The 21,059-nt window shown below is 38.4% G+C and overlaps 1 protein-coding gene across 1 annotated transcript; it reads left to right on the top strand.

Moving 5' to 3' along the window:
* Positions 1–8,038: 8,038 nt before the first annotated feature.
* On the top strand, positions 8,039–10,511 carry Reg1a (regenerating family member 1 alpha). The gene is made up of 5 exons (XM_048416643.3): positions 8,039–8,196; positions 8,739–8,878; positions 9,177–9,314; positions 9,976–10,087; positions 10,266–10,511. Exons 1-5 carry the CDS (start codon positions 8,133–8,135, stop codon positions 10,331–10,333), a joined length of 522 nt encoding a protein of 173 aa, XP_048272600.3. The 5' UTR covers positions 8,039–8,132; the 3' UTR covers positions 10,334–10,511.
* Positions 10,512–21,059: the final 10,548 nt, after the last annotated feature.

Below are 21,059 nucleotides of genomic sequence, written 5' to 3'. Positions count from 1 at the left end.
AGTCACAGGGCAGCTTAGGACACTGAGAATCACACAAAGCAGCCCACACCATGAACAAGAACATACATACAAGGAGGTGGGTCAGGGATGTTTCTGGCATGCTGAGATGTTCTTCCAGGCAGAGGTAAGATAGCCTAATCAAAACAAACTTTTAGTCAAGTAATGATAGAATTTAACTTCTTTGGGTGTGTAATCAGATGCCCAGTTCCCACAGTCCTGGGACTCAGAAAGGTCAAGAAAAGATTTTCCCGGAAAGTGTGTAAAAGATGGTTGTAGTAGCCAAGAACACAAACATTCTACAGGGAATAATAAAGACAAATCAGGGGAGAACAGATGAAGAAAAGAGCTCCTCCATAACATTACACTCCTCAGAATAACCTTATCTAAAAACCCAAGTAGGAAACAGGGAACAATTTGCTTTTATTTTTCTTTATGTTTTACCCCTAGAAATCTAAAAGATGTATTTATGCCTACATAGAATCTGATGGCTACAGACTTCATTGTATTCTGACTCCTACACTTTCGATGCCCCTTCTTCCATGATATTACTTGAGCCATAGAAGCAGGAGCCATGATATAAATGAAAAGACAATATATATTCACAGATGCACGTGTATCTATACATATATATGTTTGTACTGATAAAAATCAAGGAATAAGAAGCTATCATTTAAGGGATGCGTTGAGCAGCAAAAGGGAGGGTATTTTGTAGATTCTTGAGGAAGAAACAAAATCACAGATCATATTAAGCTATATTAGTCAAATCAAGGATGATAGTTGTCATGTATATCTTCATATCCTCACTTGTGAAACTAACACATTATACACACACACACACACACACACTTGCACAAAGGTACACATATGCATGTGTATATAAAAATTGAAAAAAAACAACCAGAAAAGAGAAATGAGATTAGCAAGAAAGGTAATGTAATATGAACATTGTCAAATTATGTTATGCTGTGATACACTAAAACAAATATATCACAGGGAAATATTTTGGACAATAAATAGTTTATTATTTAATGGAGAGATAAACACTGAAGTTAGAGAATTTCATTTAGAAAAATGTTGAACAAAGATGCTTTCTTCAGGATCTGCCTTCATCTTAGGCATATGAATAAATGCATCATAAGGATGAAAGAAGTATTTCAGGTATATGATTATTGCTGTAGACTTCCCTGCTATTCCCATGTTTTAACCATTTTCCAATGTTCTCCTCTCTTCACTGCAACCATTTCACATAAGCTCCTCCATAAGATTACACTCCTCAGAATAACCTTATCTAAAAACCCAAGTATAAGTAGGATATTTACCTAGCAAATATTAAATAAATGTATAAAAATATTCTGGGAAAAGCTTCAAGTTTGTTTAAGATTCTGATAAAATATTTATAAATAATGGACACTCAGAAGTGATCTCAAATAAAATATCTTGCTTGTTTTATTGAGATAGTAAAAGATGTTCTGCGAAGTTGGAACCAATCCTCCATGTGCCTCTTATTATCTTTTACATTTTTCAATCAGGGTGGTAGGTACATTTGATCGAAATGTCTTTCAGAGTTTTTGGACATAAAGATGAAATTTCCCTATAAAGCAAGTTCTCAACAGTTCCCTATAATTCTCAACCTGTGGACTGTGACCCATCTTGATGTCAAATGACTCTTTTATAGAGGTCACCTATGACCATTGGAAAACACAGACATTTACATTACTATTCATAACAGTACAAAAATTATAGTACCAAAAATTATTATAAAATAACAACAAAATAAGTTTAGAGTTGGTTGTCACCACAACATGAGGAACAGTATTAAAGAGATAAAGAGTTAGGAAAGTTGAGAATCACTGGTCTAGATGGTCTTTCAAAAAATTTGAAGATAGACGTATTGACATTTTCTTCAAGAGAGAAAGTTGGCACATAGTCTCCTAGAAAACAAAAGGCCTGCTTTGTTCCTAGTATAGTATAAATTTTTGGTTAAATAAATGGTCACATTACTTATTGCCCACTATATGTTGTCTGGTTTCTCACAGGGGTAATTTCTTCCCTGTAATGTGACTCCACGCATGTGGAGACATTTATCAACGTCTCTCTCTTGGGACAAGAGGGTGAAGAACTAAGTTTATGCTCACTGCAATAACAACATGTTTTGCTTTCAATATGGAAAGAAAAACCTGTGGAAGAATAACCTAGTTTGAAAACTGAGTAAAATCTTAGGGCTTTTCATGTTTCCTGACATTCTTAGATTATTATTTTTTTCTTACTTTATAAATAATACCAAACAAGATTCCCACTTTCTCCCCTCCTCCCACTTCCCTCCTGATCCCCCACACACCCTTGCCCCACCCTCCTCAAGTCCTATAAGAGGGCAAGGCATCCTGCCCTGTGGGAAATCCAAGGCCCTCCCTTCTACATCCAGGCTTAGGAAGTAATGGATCCAAAGAGAATAAGATCCCAAAAAGCCAGTACATGCAGTAGAGAAAAATCCCAGTGCCATTATCATTGGCCCCTCTGTCTACCTCAATGTAAGTAATTGTGGTTTACCTCAATGTAAACCACATTCAGAGGATCTGGTTTGATCCCATGCTCACTCATTCCCAGTCCTGCTGGAGTTAGTGAGTTCCCATTAGCTCAGGGACACTGTCTCAGTAGGTGAAACAATCCCTCATGGTACTGACTTCCTTGTTATATTCTCCCTCCTTCTGCTCTTCAAATGGACCTTGGGAGCTCAGTCTTGTGGTCCTATGTGGGTCTCTGACTCTGTCTCCACCCATCACCAGACAAAGGTTCTATGGTGATATTCAAGATAGTCATCAGTCTGACTACAGGGCAAGGCCACTTCAGACACCCTCTCCTCCACTGCCCAATGTCCTATTTGGGGTCATCCTCATGGACTCCTGGGAACCCCTCCAGAGCAAAGCCTCTTGCCAACTCCAAAATGGCTCCCTCAATTAAGATATCTCCTTCCCTGCTCCCATATTCAGCCTTCCTCCATCTCAACCATCCCACTCCTCAAGCTCTCCCCAAACCTCCCCTTCTTCCCTCTCTCTCCCCCTCTCCATTTCCCTGTACCCCCCAGCCCCCATGCTCCCAACTTTTGCCTGGCAATTTTGTCTGCTGTCTAGTGGTGTAGGAGGGTCTTCTTTTTATGTGTTGCTTTCCTTGGTTGAATAAAGAAAACTGCCTTGGACTTTTGATAGGGCAGAACTTAGGTGGGTGGAGTAGACAGAACAGATTGCTAGGAAGAAGGGCAGTGTGGTGGATGCTGTGCTTCTCCTGCCCAAGACAGACGCTGATGAGACTCATGCCGGTAAGCCACAGTCAAGTGGCGATACACATTAATGGAGATTGGTTAAATGGATATGTAAGAGTTAGCCAAAAAGAGTTTAGAACTAATGGGCCAGGCAGTGATTTAATGAATAGGGTTTCTCTCTAATTATTTTGGGTATAAGCTAGCCGGGTGGGACTGAACAAAAATGACCCGCTCCTCTTACTACATTCTAGTTTCCAGGAGGATCTATCTATGTTTTTCTTTAGGTTCACCTTATTACTTAGCTTCTCTGGAATCATGAACTATAGGTTCAATGTCCTTTGTTTATGGCTAGAATTCACTAATGAGTGATTACATACCATATTCATATTTTGGGGTCTGGGTTATCTCACTCAGGATAGTGTTTTCTACTTCCATTCATTTTCATGCAAAATTCAATATTATTTTTATTTGAAATCTCTATAACATTAGAATATAAGGTACTACACAGTGGAATGCATGCTTAACAATTCAAACTCTTTGTGGGCTGATAGAGTTCTGTTCTGCTCCTGGAGTGATATTACCAGAGCTTTAAGTGCTTGGCGCTGTTGACATCACAGTCTTTGTTCATATTAAAAGACAGAATTCATGCCTAAAATTCACTGAGTAACTGTCCATTTAAAACAGGACTAAAAAGTTTATTTCCTTACCCGTATAATTCCACTTGGTCTGAGATTGCTGAATAGTGAACTAGATCAAGAACTTTATATAAGGAGATAAAGAGATGGTGAAGGCTTACAAAGGACTTCATTACCAGGGAATACAAGGCAGTATAATATAAACTGAAATTGTATTAAGCAAAGACCCACCAAATAAAATGTACATCTCTCTCTCTCTCTCTCTCTCTCTCTCTCTCTCTCTCTCTCAGTTTTTAATTGTGTATGTGTGTGTGTGTGTGTGTGTGTGTGTGTGTGTGTGGTTGTGCACACAGTCACACAGATGCTCTCGGAAGCCAGAGAGGGTATCTGTTCCCATAGAGGAAGAGTTATAAGCAATTATGAGCCAGTTGGTATGGGTGTTTGAAACTGAATTTGGATCCTCTGTTAGAGCAGGGGCAGGTGCCCCTGAAGATGGAAATGATATTATGCCAAGGAATCCAAGTAAGAATGCCCCTATCAATCTTACAAAAAACAATCTGCAGATTCAATGCAATGTCCATCAAAGTCCCAGCAAAATTCTTCACAGACCTTGAAAAAAAATGGTACTCAACTTCATATGGAGAGGCAAAAATCCAGGATAGACAAAACAATCCTGTACAATAAAAGAATTTCTGGAGGCATCACAATCCCTGACTTCAAATTCTACTTCAGAGCTACAGTACTGAAAACAGCCTGGTATTGGCATAAAAACAGACAGGAGGACTAATGGAACCGAATGAAAACCCGGATATTAATCCGCATACTTTTGAATACCTGATTTTGACAAAGAAACAAAAAATATCAAATGGAAAAAAGAAAATATATTTAACAAATGGTGCTGGCATAATTGGATATCAACATGTAGAAGAATGAAAATAGTCCCATATCTATCACCATGCACAAAAGTCAAGTCCAAATGAATCAAATACCTCAACATAAACTATCCACACTGAACTTCATAGAAAAGAAAGTGTGAAGTACAATTGAACGCATTGGCACAAGAGTCCACTTCCTTAATATAACCCCAGTAGCACAGGCACTGAGAGAAACAATTAATAAATGGAACTTCCTGAAACTGAATAGCTTCTATAAAACAAAGGACTCAAACAATAAGACAAAATGACAGCCTACAGAATCAGAAAAAAAAATCTTCACCAACCCCACATCAGACAATGGTCTGATCTCCAAAATATACAAAGAACGCAAAAAAATCATCTTCAAAAGAACAAATAATCCAATAAAAAAAGTACAGACCTAAACAGAGAACTCTCAACAGAGGAATCTAAAATGGCTGATAGACACGTAAGGAAATGCTCAGCATCCTTAGTCATCAGAGAAAAGAAAATCAAAACAGTTCTGAGATTCCATCTTACACCTGTAAGAATGGCCAAGATCAAAAAACACTGATGGCAATTTATGCTGGAGAGGATGTGGGTTAAAGGTAACTTTTCTGCATTTTTGGTGGGAATGCAAGCTGGTACAGCCCCATTGGATATCAGTGTGGTGATTTCTCAGAAAATTGGGAAACAACCTTCTTCAAGACCCAGAAATACCACTTTTGGGTATATATCCAAATGATGCTCAATCATACCACAAGGACATGTGTTCAACTGTGTTCATAGCAGCATTGTTTGTCATAACCAGAATCTGGAAAAAACCTGAATGTCCTTACTGAAGACTTGATAAGGAAAATGTGGTACACTTACACAATGCAGTACTACACAGCAGAAAAAATAGCGAATTCTTGAAATTTGCAGACAAACAGATGGAGCTAGAAAACATCATTTTGAATGAGGTAACCCAGGCCCAGAAAGACAATTATCACATGTACTCACCATAAGTGAATTCTAAACATAAAGCAAAGAAAACCAACCCACAAATCACAATCCTAGAGAACTTAGACAATAATGAGAACTCTAGGAGAGACATACATGGATCTAATATATACAGGAAGTAGAAATTGGGAGTATGGCGACCTTGGGAGAGGGTTGAAGAAGGGAGAGGCACAGATGGAAGCAGAGAAAAATGTGGAGCTCAATAAAAACAAGAAACAATGTCACCTATGCTGACAGCCAGAGAGAAAATAGAGACCTCATTGATATACCTATCTAAATTAGGAAGTGAGTTTACTCAACCAGCAGAATAAGAGTAGAAATTTACCACAAAAGCATGATAAAACACTGCGCACAGTTATTGAAAAAATAATATATGAGCATAGGCTACACTCTAGAGCACTGGTTGTCAATCTTCTGAAAGCTTCAACCATTAAATGCAGTTCCTCATTTTGTGATGATCTTCAATCATAATATTAGTTTTGTTGCTGCTTCATACCTGTAGCCTTTCTGGTGTAATGAATTGAAGTATAAATATCTATGTTTTCTTTGGCAGCCCCTGTGAAAGGGTTCCTTAACCCCAAAGAGGATCAGTGCCTATAGATTGAGAACCATTGGTCTAGAGAATCATAATTACTTTCTCCAAAGAACAAAATCTATATCACTCCAAATTTTTTTATCAAAAGGTTTATTTTTAAATTTTTATTCATGTGTGTATGTGTCTGTGTGTTTGTGCATTTTGTGCAGGTTATTAAGAAGACAAAAAAGTCATTAGATTCCCCTGTAGGTGGAGGGGACTGCCTGATATAGTCAATAGCTGCTGAACTCAGGTCTTCTGAAAGGGCAGCAAAATGTCATAATTGCTAAGGCATCTCCCCAGCCCCTCTAAAATCTTACTGAATAAATTCTAAGCTAAGTCATGTTCTTCTGTATCCTGGGTGTACTTGCGTAAATCATTTGGAAAAAGAAGAAGAAGAGGAGGAGGATCAGGAATAAGAGAGGCAGGAGAAGGAGGAGGAGGAGGAGGAGGAGGAGGAATTCTTTCTGATACATTCTTTAATTTAAAAAGAAAATATAATGTTACTTTGGGAAAAACATCAATACAAAATTTACCCACTAGCAGAATCCAAGTTTGGGCACCAGGTACAATGAGGATGAGTCTAATAATCTGTGTGAAAGTTCTATTGTATAAAGTGAAATGTAATCCTTATTGATCTTAAAGATCACCAAAGAGAAGAGAGGCAGAATGAACTTTCTGCTATTGAGACAGGCAAAGTTCCCCTGAGTAGTTTAAGAAGAGAATGATCAAGGCAGGAATAGGCATGCTTCATGGGCACCTGGCATCTAAGGAAGTGGATAAGACCACCTAGGCATCATTCCATTAAGGGGAAAGTTTAGAGAGAAAACAGTACACAGTATGAAGTTAAAGAAAAGATATAGATAGAAGAGGAGAATATCAGGATAGAAAAGAAAAGTTCAGCCTTCATTTCTTATTTAGTGGCATGCAAGAGGAGGCATCTAAGTTGTCTAAATCTTAAACCGCTTTATTGCTGTCTCAAGTAGGTGTGCTACAAGCCATATGCAGCTGCCTATCCAGCACCAGGCCCCACAGGCTGTCCTGCTCTAGTGTCACACATCTTTGGGTTGTTCATGTTGGCCCCCTTCACCCCTTTAGACATCTTGAGGTCCTGGAAAGTTCTGCTCCTGCTCAGAGACATGGAAACTAGGAATCTGGATTCTGTTATAGAACAAAATATTTTTTTAACTTGAGAAGTTTTCCAACTGTGAACATGAAGAATTCTTCACCTGTGATCATTCCCATTATATTCCAGAAAAGGTGACTCCTACTGCCAGGATTTCTGTATGCCATCTGTGCCAAAGGCAAGTCTTCTGAGACTCATTGTCCCTCCCCTTCATCATTTGTGATGACTCTTCTACCCTACCCTGTTGCATATAAAAGACCTACTAGTACACAGCCTGGCAAGATTTATTCTTCCCAGCTGTCTGGTAAGTGTGTTTACAAGAGGAAGACTCCTCAACACAGGCTAGTCTACTTAGATCTGGGAAAAGAGACAAAACAACGTAATAAAATGTTCTAGAAGTATTGGTAACTCAGTAGAGGCCCAAGCTGCCTTTCTATTCCTAGGACTATATATTCCTAAAATCTCAAATGAAAGAGTTGAGTATATGGGGATGCTAGACAGCTTTTTTGAACTAAGAAATCAAAAGATAAGAGACTTTGTGTAGGAGAAAGTTTGCTGTGCTCAGCACTCCTAGGGTTTTCTTCTCTTTCTTCTTCAATAGAACTGCTGATTTGGAATTTAAATATAAGACTGTCTTCTGTTCAGCATGGCTCAGAATAAAGCATACCATATCCTCTTTGCATGCCTGATGCTCCTGGCATGCAGCCAAGGTAAGCAAGCTACACCATGATCCCTACAGATCTGAAAGATTTACTACATTCCTATAGATGTTTGTGTTCTTTAGGGAGGGGCTTGGTAAATATTGGAGATTGTGACTTCACTAATCAGAATCAAATAAATTATCAACTATCAGAAAATTTGTATTGGTAATTAACCTATACCTTGTTCATGACAACTAACGTTTTCTTATTTGTTATGGTTATATCTGGACATCTTTATTAATTAATGGAGGCTTTATGCAGGGACTCTTATGTTAGAAAAGTTATAAAATACAAAAGAAAGGTAACAACTTCAGAAAAAAATAAAGATACAACTGTGAAGAAAAAAAAATCCCAGAAATTATTAGTGAGCTATTGTCTCAAGGAAAGAGAGGCTGGGAATGAAAAGCAAGAAAGGAGGACAGAAGTCACTCTGCTGCCTCTCTTACATCCTTGCATGCTGACAGAGAGGCTTGCTTCAACAACAGATATCTCAGCATCCAGGCTTTGTCCAGTCCTCCGCATCTCCTTCACTCTCCTCTCACTCTCTCTAGGCGAGAAGGCTGAAGAAAGCTTGCCCACATCTGAGAAAGATCTTCCTTCTGCAATGAACAACTGCCCAGAAGGTGCTAATGCCTATGGTTCCCACTGCTACTACTTCGTTGAAGATCGTTTGACCTGGGGAGAGGCAGATGTAAGTTAAAAGAAAACTATGAGAAGAGAAAGATATCTCGAGGTAGAGAATGTTAACCTTTCCGAGTTGCTTCATAAGATAGGGTTGATCATCAATTTGCCCCACCTACTTGAGTTTTCCCCTTGCTGGTGACATTTTCTCTGAATTTTCTGAGGAGAGAGCTTGATGCCGAGACATGGTATCATAGGGAGCATTTTGGGACTGTCCTCTTTCTCAAACATTCCTTAGTTGGGGTAGTATATTGTTCAGAACAGTGCTTCTCCATTGAGCAATCTATTTTCTGTCTGCATGCTTACAGCTCTATTGCCAGAATATGAATTCAGGGCACCTGGTGTCAGTGCTCAGCCAGGCCGAGGGCAGCTTTGTGGCTTCTCTGATTAAGGAGAGTGCTACTACAGCTTCCTATGTCTGGATTGGACTCCATGACCCCAAAAATGTGAGTATGTGGCCTCCTTATCTCCTAATACACAGGTGAAGAAGAATTGGGAGAATCAAGTTGAGACTTTAAAAAGCCAATTTTACAACACATACAGAAAAGTAATGTATTTGTGGATGCTAGAATATATGAGCATGTTGAGGCTCACTGCAGATTGTTATGGAGATAGCTGGGGCTCAACTTCTTTAAAGCTCCATGTATTCGAGGTCAATCGTATTGCATTTACTGAGATGTGCTTTTTGCATATTCATTACTATTTATTGTGTATCTTGTATATTTGTGTTTGAAAAGAATACTTTTGGAATGACAGAAGAAAATAATGTATTGCTTCTTTTGGTGAATCTGTTGCTTTACCAATCCAACCAGTCGTATCTAGTGTTATGCTGAAAGAGGTCAGATTTAACTTCAGGAGAGACTCTAGGAGCAGTTTTGGTGACACACATTTATGGTTCTTTGTAAAATTCAGAATACTTCTCTGAGGGACAGTGGAGGAGATAAATATTTCAAGAAAGCACAAAAGCAAAGAAACACTATGATTCTTAAAGGGAGTATGACCTTGATTTTTGTTCTATATTATTGTTTATTTCTTAAAATGCACGGGGTCCAGGAGTTTCCACAAAATTCTGAGTGACATTGACTCGATTTGACTCTTTCACTGTAGAACCGCCGTTGGCACTGGAGCAGTGGAGCTCTGTTTCTCTATAAATCATGGGCCACTGGAGCTCCAAGCACGACCAACCGCGGTTTTTGTGTGGCAGTGACTTCAAATACAGGTAGGAGGAAAAGATACTGCTGTTTGCTTCTTCAACTCAGTTCTGGGGACAGACCTCAGGGTACAGAAAGAGGAAGGGTTACTTATGCAAGAAATAGAAGTGGTCTTGTTTCCTAACTTAAGTCTTAGAACTCGGTGAGACCACACCTCCCTATCTGACCTTTCTCATTGACTTGTAGCATACAAGAAATGGAAAGATGAAAACTGTGATTCACAGTACCCCTTTGTCTGCAAGTTCAAAAACTAAAGTCACCTGAACAACAGACGTCCAGAACTTCATTACTATGGATTAGAGAATCAAACAAGGCCATCTGTCCACCACAGATTAGATATTCTTCTCTGTTGTATTACAACAGACTTGCAGTATTTTTATCTACCCCAATTTTTATACCCCTGACCTAATGATAATAAAATTGTGTCCTCCACTTGTGTTGTCACCTGTGTTCCCTGTTTGTTACTAATGGCTGGGTGTTGTAGGAGGCTGTTTGTATGTTCTCCACTGTCCAGAACTGAAGCAATCATACAGAATCTGTATTATTTGCAATATTGTTTGGCCAATAGCTTAAGCAAGCGTTTCTTGCTTGTTTTTATATCCTAAACTAGCCCATCTCTATTATTCTGTGTATTGCCGTATGTCTGTGGCTTCCTGGGTAATGTTCCATCTCTAGCATCTGTCTCTGGCAGGGCTACATGACATCTCCCTGATTCTGCCTTCTTTCTCCCAGTATTCAGTTTAGTTTTCCCTGCCTAGTTCTATTGTGCCCTGCTATAGGCCCAAAGCAGTTTCTTTATTCATTAACTAATAAAAGTAACACATATACAGAAGGACTTCCCACATCAACTGGGTACCTGAGCAAGAAGGGATTGTAGCACTGTCCAGCTTATTTTGGCATAGCCATTGTTAAGAATACAGCCTTTATCAACCATTTGTGCCTTTGTTTGTGATAAATTTGAATCACACGCACTCCTTGCTTTTGCTTAGCCTGTGTTTTGAAGAAATAGTGAATGGCATGAGTATTTTGGTGCATAATACATGGGGATTTTGCAGGCTTGAGTTCTAAGAAAGCTACATTTTTGTATACATAAAAATAAATTTGAACCATAATTGATTTTAGATTTTAAGGAAAATTGCTTGATCTAAAATATTGAATGAATTGGTGACCAGCATATTGGTAACTAGAAGTATAAAGGTCAACATAGTTTTTTTAAATGACATTCTTTGGATGAACTAATAAATAAACACGTGATGATTATGTAAAGAAAATGTATAGAAATAGTTATTTTCCCCTTTTTATGAATTTATTCTCCAAATGCAGTCAAGAGTAGAAATTTATCAAATTTAGCAATGTAATTCAGCCTAAATACCTAATACCAATAAGAGTATTAAATAAAATTTGTTGAAACAATTCACTTCAATAAAAGAATACTCATTATTAGTCTGAAATATAACTATAACCAGACTATATGAAAAATGAATAGATTAAATGTGTAAATTTACGTATCCATAGAAGATGTAAATAGTTTCAAAGGAAAATATGTAAAAGATAAAATAAAAGTAAAAACAAAACCATTAAAATATATTGATAGAAGATAGCCTAAAAGTTTTTAATTGTGTATTTATCATATGAGAGGCAAAATAATAAAACAATAGTTTAAAATAGAGTCCTAGCTATAGTATGTAATAAAAAAGAAAGTGTAACATAATATATAATTAAAATATTGCATAATGATTGTGAAACAACTTATGTTCACAGGGTCCATATCTCAAGATCAAGCAGATATCACACATTTACAGGTCAGTTATTGAGATAAAGGCAGAACTGTAGGAGGAGGACAATTGTTCTTCCTGACACCCCAGCTAGTTTAGACCCAAAATAATCACACAGAAACCATATTAATTAAATCATGACCCATTAGCTCTAGCTTCTTATTGGTTAATGTTTACATATTAATTTAACCCATCTCCATTAATCAGTTTATCGTCATGTAGTAGTGAGTTACTTGCAAAGTTTCAGCACAGCTGTCTCTGGCAGCTCCATGAATTCTCTCTGTCTCTGCCCTTATATCTCCCAGAATTCAGTCTACCTTTTCCTGCCTACCTACTTTTTGCCTTGCTATAGGTTCAAAGCAGTTTCTTTATTCATTAATAGTAATCACAGCACACAGAGGGGACTCCCATATCACCTCCACTTTTCTGTTTAAATAAAAAGTAAGTTTTTAATTTTAACACAGTGTAATTACACATAACAAACAGTTAACAAGCAAGAATTACAGTTACAATATTTATATCTACTTTATCTTTTATAATAACTAAGGAAAACTATAACTATAAGTTATTCATCTCCATCAAAGACTCCAGAAGAATACAATATTACCTAAGTCAACAGGTACTTCCCTCATTCACAGTCAAAACTTCCAAAGTAAGCACATTGATTTACATTATCCAGACTTTCTGTGGTTATTCCATCTTTATGTGGCTTACTTTTCTTATTTTATTACTTTTTCTACAAGTTTACTCTGTTTCTTTAAAGACTTTTTGTTTTAAATTTTTAATGTTTCTTCTTTTTATAATACTCCTTTTTTCTTTTTCTTCTCAGTCCCACACCTATGTACATTTTTAAACACACTGTGTCATTTTTAGAGGTATTTTATGTCTGAATTTGTCCTATTGTGTATCTGTAATTTTTTTTATTTTGGTCTAGGATTACTTATTAAAACACTAAGTGCAAGGCTAGGACTAAGGATGTTTCGACTTTCTGTTCCACCTAGTCTCACATGGTAGAGGTCTGCTCAGTGTCAGCTCTGCGAGCCATGCTCATAGCCCCATTTCAGGCACAAAGAAGATCTATGATGCCATTAAGCAAGTTGTATCACTTTGCTCACAAACCCCATTCAAATGCTTGGCCTCCCAAAAGAGCCATAGATATCTTCCTGCAACCTCAGCAGAACTCTGAAACCCAGCTTGCTCCAATACTGAGGGGACTTAAGAGGGGATTGAACAACCACACAGCAGGATATCCCACTCTCTAGGACCTCCTCAATGGGACAAAACTCTGGGCTCCTCCCCCAACTCCCTAGGTTTTTCTAGTCAGTCAGGAGGGAGTTTCCTGTGGGAAGGGTCCTCCAAAACCCAACTACATCTACCAGCCCCTACAAACTATTAGTCACACCTTGCCCCAAAACCTGCTTATCCTCTTGCAACCTCAGTGTAACTGTGAAATGCAGACCACTCCAATATTGAGGGGACTCAAGAAGTGACTGAACAGCCATGCAGTGGGACACACCATTCTCTAGGACCTCTACAGTGTGAGAAAATCCTGGGCCCCTCCCCCAAATTCCTCAAATTTTCTAGTCAGCCAGCAGGGAGTTTCCCGTGGGTAGGCATCCCCAAAACCCAACCCTATCACCTGGCCCCTCCAAACTACAAAACACCCTGTACCCAAACCTATTTATCCTTCTGCAACCTTGGTAGAACCCTGAAACACAGATCACTTCAATACTGATACACTCATACAACCACTACAGGGATTGGACCAAAATGCAAAGACACTGCCAGCCCCATTTAAGGAAAGAAATAGGTAGGTGGCAATGCAAGAATTCATCCAACAACCTGAAAAGCACCATAGTAACACCAGAACCCAGTGGTGACACAACAGGAAAACTTGACCATCCTAACACAGAGTAAGCAGAAGAAAATGACTGTAAACACAACTTGATGAAAATGATGGACATTTAAAGAGGAAATGAAAAGCTCCCTTGTAGAAGGAGGAGCGGCAGGCCACTTCCTGCAGCCCGGCTAGCTTTACCTGAAATAATTACATGGAAACTGTATTTTTTAAAAATTTTATTTATTTATTTATTTATAAAAATTTCCACTTCCTCCCCTCCTCTCAATATCCTTCCACTCCTCCCATTTCCTCTCCCCCTTCCTGTCCAGTCCTAAGAGCAGTCATGGTTTCCTGCCCTGTGGGAAGTCCAAGGTCCTCCCCCCCTCCCTCCAGGTCTAGGCAGGTGAGCATCCAAACAAACTAGACAAACTGTATTTTTTTAAACACTGCCTGGCCCATTAGTTCTAACCTGTTATTGGCTAACTCTCACATATTGATGCAACCCATTTCTAATAACCTGTGTAGCACCACGAGGTGGTGGCTTACTGGGAAAGATTCAGCATGTCTGACCTGGTGGCTGACTCCATGGTGGCTGCCTGACTCTGCTTCTTTCTCCAAGCATCCTGTTCTGTCTACTCTGCCTATCTAAACTGCTGTCCTATCAAAAGCCAAGGCAGTTTCTTTATTAACCAATGAAAGTAACACATAGACAGATGACCCTCCTACAACATTTCCTCTTTTTCTCTTTGAACAAAAAAGGAAGACATTTAGTTAAACATAGTAAAATTACATATAACAAAACAGTTATTAAACAAGAATTATAGTTACAATATTTATATTTATTTTATCTTTTATCATAACAATGGAAAACTATAAGTATCTATTATAGTTAATACATTCTTCAACTCCATCAAAGACTCCAGAAGGATATAATATTACCTAAGTAAACAAGAAGTCCAAAACTCTAGAAATGACAGAAACATCTCGCTGCCTGTACAGTCACCCAAAGTTTCTCTGTACCATTGGGACATCCATCTTCAGCCTTCAGGTCCATAGAACCAGCAGACTTTTCCATGAAGCAGGAAATTTCAAAGGCATTTCAGTCACTATCTACTGTGTCCTGCAGAATGTCTCGCAGACTCTTTCATGAATCAGGAACCCCAAAAGACCATATCACATTTGGGCAAGTCCTGCAGTTCTCTCTCTGTGGGTTCTTTGTGTCCAGTCTATAAATCAGTCCAGGTAAGAGCAGTTTCTTGCCCAAATGGCTAAACAACTCCATAAGGAGCCTCTTTGATGCCCATCTTCCTCTTGAAGTAGTTGGTGCCGCCAGGAGCAGATGTGTCTCATTGTCATGAAAAGCCCTAAATTATTAAAACATTTAAAGTGCCATATTCTGTAGTCTTTGAAAGATATGAAGAATGCCCATCCAACTGAAATATGTCTCTATATATCTAGAAAACCTAACTACCATGACTATAAGCATGATTATTATTGATGATTATCCATTAACAACCTATATTTTCTAATTATACATTACATTTTTAAATGAATTACACAATCACAATACCTTAGTCAAGATCAGAAATACATATAAATATAACAAGATTGACCTTAAAATCCAAATCAATGTAAATTATTCATATCTATATCATATCCCCCTTTAAATATAAAAGAACATTTATAAACAATATTTGGGAATATGGACACAGTTATTTCTCTCCAAACTTCTTCCTGCTGTATAGGGGCATTGTTGATCAGGTCTTTTATGGTGTATTCTGGGTTTCATTTGTAGAAGGAATGGTGGGCTGTGTTCCCGCCGCCCGGCTCCCTGGCTAGTTTACACCCAAAATAATTACATGGAAACTGTACTGCCTGACCTATTAGTTCTAGCCTCTTATTTGCTAATTCTCACATCTTAATTAACCCATTTCTAATATTGTGTGTAGGACCACGAGGTGGTGGCTTTTAATGGGAAGATTCTAACCTATGTCCATCTTGGGTCAGAGCTTCATGGCATCTGAGTGATTCTGCTTCTTTCTCCCAGCATTCTGTTCTGTCTACCCCACCTATCTATGTTCTGACTTATCAGGCAAGCAGTTTCTTTATTAATTAATCAATGAAAGCAACATGTAGAAAGAAGACCCACCTATATCACTCCCTTAAAGATACAGAGGAAAAGACAAACAAAACTTTGGAAGAAATTAGTAAATCTCCCAAAGAAATCCAAGAAAATGAAGAGAAAAAACGATAAAACAGGTGAAGCAAACAGTTCAAGACTTGAAGACTAAAATAGAGACAATAAAGAAAACACAATTCAAGGGAATTCTGGATACCGAAAACCTGGGTAAATAAACAGAAACTATAGAGACAAGTATAACCAACATAATACATTGAGAGAATAAAGAATCTCAGGTGTTGAAGATACTATACAGGAAATATACTCATGGTTCAAAGAAAATATTAAATCCAACAAATTCTGAATGCAAAGATGGAAATCTGGGACACCATGAAAAGACCAAACCGAAGAATACTAGGATAGAAGAAGGAAAACTCTAGCTCAAAGACACAGAAAATATATCCAACAAAATTATAGAAGAAAACTTTTCCAACCTAAAGAAGAATATCCCAATGAAGGTACAAGAAGCTTACAGAACACCAAATAGACTGAATCAGAAAAGAAGCCTTTTGCCATGTAATAATCAGAATGCAGAACCTACAGAATAAAAAAATATTAAGAGCTGCAAAGAAAAAGTTCAAGTAACATATAAAGGCAGATCTATCAGATTTATACCGGATTTCTCAATGGAAAAAAGGTTCTTCTCTTGTTTTTCCAGAAGATGGGAACCTATGGATTGCTTCCAGACTGGTGTGATTTGATGGAATAAGAACCTTGAACACCTTTCAAAAAATTACTTTGCCCTACTACTGACTAAGGTAAACCTAGCACACAGGATAAACCACAAAAGACCTGATTAACAGTTCCCCCAATCAGCAGGAAGCAGTATGAACAAAACTACACTCACATTCCCAAATATTGTCTATAGATTCTTGTTTACATTTAAAGGAGAATATTTACATTTAAATAATTTAAAAATTAAATAATTTAAAATTTTAAAGGGGGATATTTATATTTAAAGAGTGATATTTACATTTAAAGGGGGATATGATATAGAAATGAATAATTTGCATTGGTATGAATCTTGGTTTATTGACACAAATTTAACGTCAATTTTGTTATATGTATATGCATTTCTGATCTTGATTAAGGTATTGTGTTTGTGTAACTCATTTAAAAATGCAATGTTTAATTAAGAATATAAGTTAATAGATCTCATCTATTATAGTTAAGCTTATAGTCATTTTAGTTAGATTTTCTAGACATATACCGTTATATTTTAGTTAGATAGGTGTTCTTCAAATCTCTCAGAAACTTTAAGAATATGGCATTTAAAAAGTTTTAATAACTTAGGACTTTTCATGACAATAAGGCATATATTTTTTTTCTTCTTCAAAGTTTATTAAATTATGAAAGTTTCCATTTCTGCCCCTCCTCCCAACACCCTCCTACTCCCCCCTCCCCCTTCTCCTCCCTCTCCATCCCTAAGAGCATTCAGGGCTTCCAGCCCTGTGGGAAGTTCAAGTTCCTCCCCCCTCCCTCCAGGTCCAAAAATCCAGTATATGCAGAGGAAACAAGTCCCAGTGTCATTGTCAGTGGCTTTTCAGAAAGGCTCCGGGCCAGCCACATTCAGAGAATCCAGCCACATTCAGAGAATCCGGCCACATTCAGAAAATCTGGTTGGATCACATGCTCGTTCAGTCCCAGTCCAACTGGCCTTGGTGAACTCTCATTAGATCAGTCCCCTTGTATCAGCAGGTGATCGCACCCCTTGCGGTCCTGAGTTTTTTTTTTCATGTTCTTCCTCCTTCTGCCCCTCATTTGGACCATGGGGGGCTCAGTCCAGTGCTCCAATGTGGGTCTCCGTCTGTATCGCCATCCATCCTCGAATGAAGGATCTATGGTGATAAGCAAAATCTTCATCAGTATGGTTATAGGCCAAGGCCGGTTCAGGCACCCTCTCCTCTGTCTAGAGAACAATCTGGGGATCTCTCCTTGGACCTGAGATCCCATTTATAATCAAGTCTCTTGTAAACCCTAAAATGACTCCCTTAGTTGAGATATATTCTTCCCTGATCCCATATCCATCCTTCCTCCCTCCCCCATCTCAGTCCCCCGAGTTTTCCCCATTCCTCCCCTACTCCCTTCTCTCTAACCCTCTCCCCTTCCAACAACCCTCCCACCCACCCCCCCATGCACCCGAGATTACCTGTGACTCTTGTCTATTTCCAATCTCCAGGAGGATAAGTACATGATTTTCTTCAGGTTCACCTTCTTATTTATCTTCTCTAGGATCTGGAATAATAGGCTCAAAGACCTTTAATTATGGCTAAAATCCACTTATGAGTGAATACATACCATATTCCTCTTCTTGGGTCTGGCTTACCTCACTCAGTAAAGCGTTTTCTATGTCCATCCATTTGCATGCAAAATTCAAGATGTCATTGTTTTTTACCGCTGAGTAAAACTCTAGTGTATATATGTTCCACACCTTCTTTAACCATTCTTCTATTGAGGGGCACCTAGGTTGTTTCCAGGTTCTGGCTATTACAAATAGTGCTGCTATGAACATAGTTGAACAAATGCTTTTGTAGTAAGTATGATAGGGCATCTCTTGCGTATATTCCCAAGAGTGGAATTGCTGGGTCCTGAGGGAGGTTGACTCCCAGTTTCCTGAGAAACCGCCACACTGATTTCCACAGTGGCTGTACAAGTTTGCATTCCCAACAACAATGGATGAGAGTTCCCCTCTCTCCACATCCTCTCCAGCATAGGCTATCATTGGTGTTTTTGACTTTAGCTAATCTGACCGGTGTAAAATGATATCTCATAGTTGTTTTGATTTGCATTTCCCTGATCGCTAAGGATGTTGAGCATGACCTTAAGTGTCTTTTGGCCATTCGGAGTTCTTTTGTTGAGAATTCTCTGTTCAGATCAGCACCCCATTTTTTAATTGGGTTAATTAGAGTTTTATTGTCTAGTTTCTTTAGTTCTTTGTATATTTTGGAGATCAGGCCTTTATCTAATGAGGGGTTGGTGAAGATCTTCTCCCAGTCCCAGATATTAACCCACAAACCTATGAACACTTGATTTTCGACAAGGGGGCTAAAGGTATGCAATGGAAGAAGGAAAGCATCTTTAACAAATGGTGCTGGCATAACTGGATGTCAACCTGTAGAAGAATGAAAGTAGATCCATATCTATCACCATGCACAAAACTCAAGTCCAAATGGATTAAAGACCTCAATATTAATCTGACCACTTTGAACCTGATAGAAGAGAAAGTGGGAAGTAGTCTACAAGACATAGGCACAGGAGACCACTTCCTAAATAGAACCCCAGTAGCACAGACAATAAGAGAAACAATGAATAAATGGGACCTCCTGAAACTGAGAAGCTTCTGTAAAGCAAAGGACACCGTCAGTAAGACAATAAGGCATATCTACTCCTGATAGTACCAATTGCTTCAAGAGGAAGATGGGCATTTAAGAGACTCCTCATTCATTTGGGTAAAAAACTGCTCTTGCCTTGACTGCTTAACTGGACATGCAGGACCAACAGAGAAATGACTACTGAACTTGCTTAAAGGTGAGATGGTCCTTTGGCTTTCCTTCTAGCAGAGTTTCCTGCTCCATGAAAATGTCTGCCAGACATTCTGCAGTACACAGAAGAAAGTGACCAATAAACTGCCAAAACTGGTGGAACTGTCTTTGAAATTTCCTGCTTCATGGAAAAGTTCGCTGGACAGTATGGACCTGTAGGCCGAAGATGGATGCCCCAACAGTACAGAAGAACTTTGGGTGACTGTTTGGACAACATGATGTCTCTGTCAATTCTAGAGTTTTGGAAGTTGCTTACAATGTACTTCCTGTCTACTTAGATAATATTATATCCTTCTGGAGTCTTTGATGGAGTTGAGGAATGTATAGTCATAGTTTTGCTTAGTTATGACAAAAGTATAAATATTGTAACTGTAATTCTTGTTTGATACCTCTTTTGTTACATGCAATTTTACCATGTTAAAGTTAAAATCTTCCTTTTTATTTAAATAGAAAAGGGGAGGTGATGTGGTAGTCCCCTCTGTGTGCTGTGATTATCATTAATGAATAAAGAAACTGCTTTCGACTTATAACAAGGCAGAACTTAGGTAGGCAGGGAAGGCTTGGCTGAATGCTGGGAGGAAGAAGGGCAGAGTCAGAGAGAGAAGCAATGGAGTTATCACCAGAGTCACACATGCCAAAATTTTGCTGATACGCCACTGTCACATGGCAATACACAGATTAATAGAAATTGGTTAAATTAATAAGAATCTAGAACTAATGGATCAAGAAGTGATTTAATTAGTACAGTTTCTATGTGGTTATTTCAGCTCAGGGTGGCCAGGATGAACAAGTGGCTCCTTACAACATCACCACTTCTCTTCTTCTATCTGCTTGGAATTCCCACCTTGCCCTATTCTGTGCTGCTACAGGTCAAAAGCAGACACTTTATTAGTCAATGTTATTCACAGCATACAGAGGAGAATTCCACATCAACAAAATATTTAAGAATAGAAGAAAAAATAGGAGGAGTTGTGCCTCTAATTCTTGTGCCTGATCTTGGGAATCTTTTCCTCTTATTGGGTTGTCTTGTTCAGTCTCAATATGAAATCTTTTGCCTTGTCTTGTTGTATTTTTCTTTGTCATGTTTTGTTGCTGTCTCTTAGAACTCTTCTCTTTTCTAAGGGGAAAGGGATAGGGAGGAAATCTGGGGAAGAAGAGAGGAAAGTTAGGAGGAGTGAAGGAAGGTGAAGTTGTGGTCAGGATGGATTATATAAGAGAAGAATCTATTATCAATTAAAATAAAAAGAAAGAAATTAAAATGAATCATAAGTAAGACTGTAGGCCAGCTTGTAGGGATTTTTTTTTAATTAGTGATTGACCGAGGGTGGGCTGTCTAACCCAATTTAGGTGGTGCCATCCCTGGGCTGGCGGGCTTGGGTTCTATAAGAAGGCAGACTGAACAAGCCATGAGGACAAGCCAGTGAGCAAGTACTCATAAATGGTCTCTGTATCATCTCCTGCCTCCAATTTCCTGCCCTGTTGAGTTCCTGTCTTCACTCAGTGATAGACTGTAACCTGGATATGGAAGCTAAAATAAACCCTTTCCTCCCTGCCTCCATCCCCAAAAGAGAAAGGAATCCTGAAGAAAAGCCACTGACACTAATCTTTAAAATTGACCAATAATAAAGTTAAACAAGGTCACTA

The sequence above is a fragment of the Myodes glareolus genome, chromosome 6 (assembly GCF_982192425.1).
Source record: "Myodes glareolus chromosome 6, mMyoGla1.1, whole genome shotgun sequence".
Classification (NCBI taxonomy): Eukaryota; Metazoa; Chordata; class Mammalia; order Rodentia; family Cricetidae; genus Myodes; species Myodes glareolus.
The sequence above is the reverse complement of the archived record's forward strand: the minus strand, read 5'-3'. Positions and strand labels throughout refer to the sequence as shown.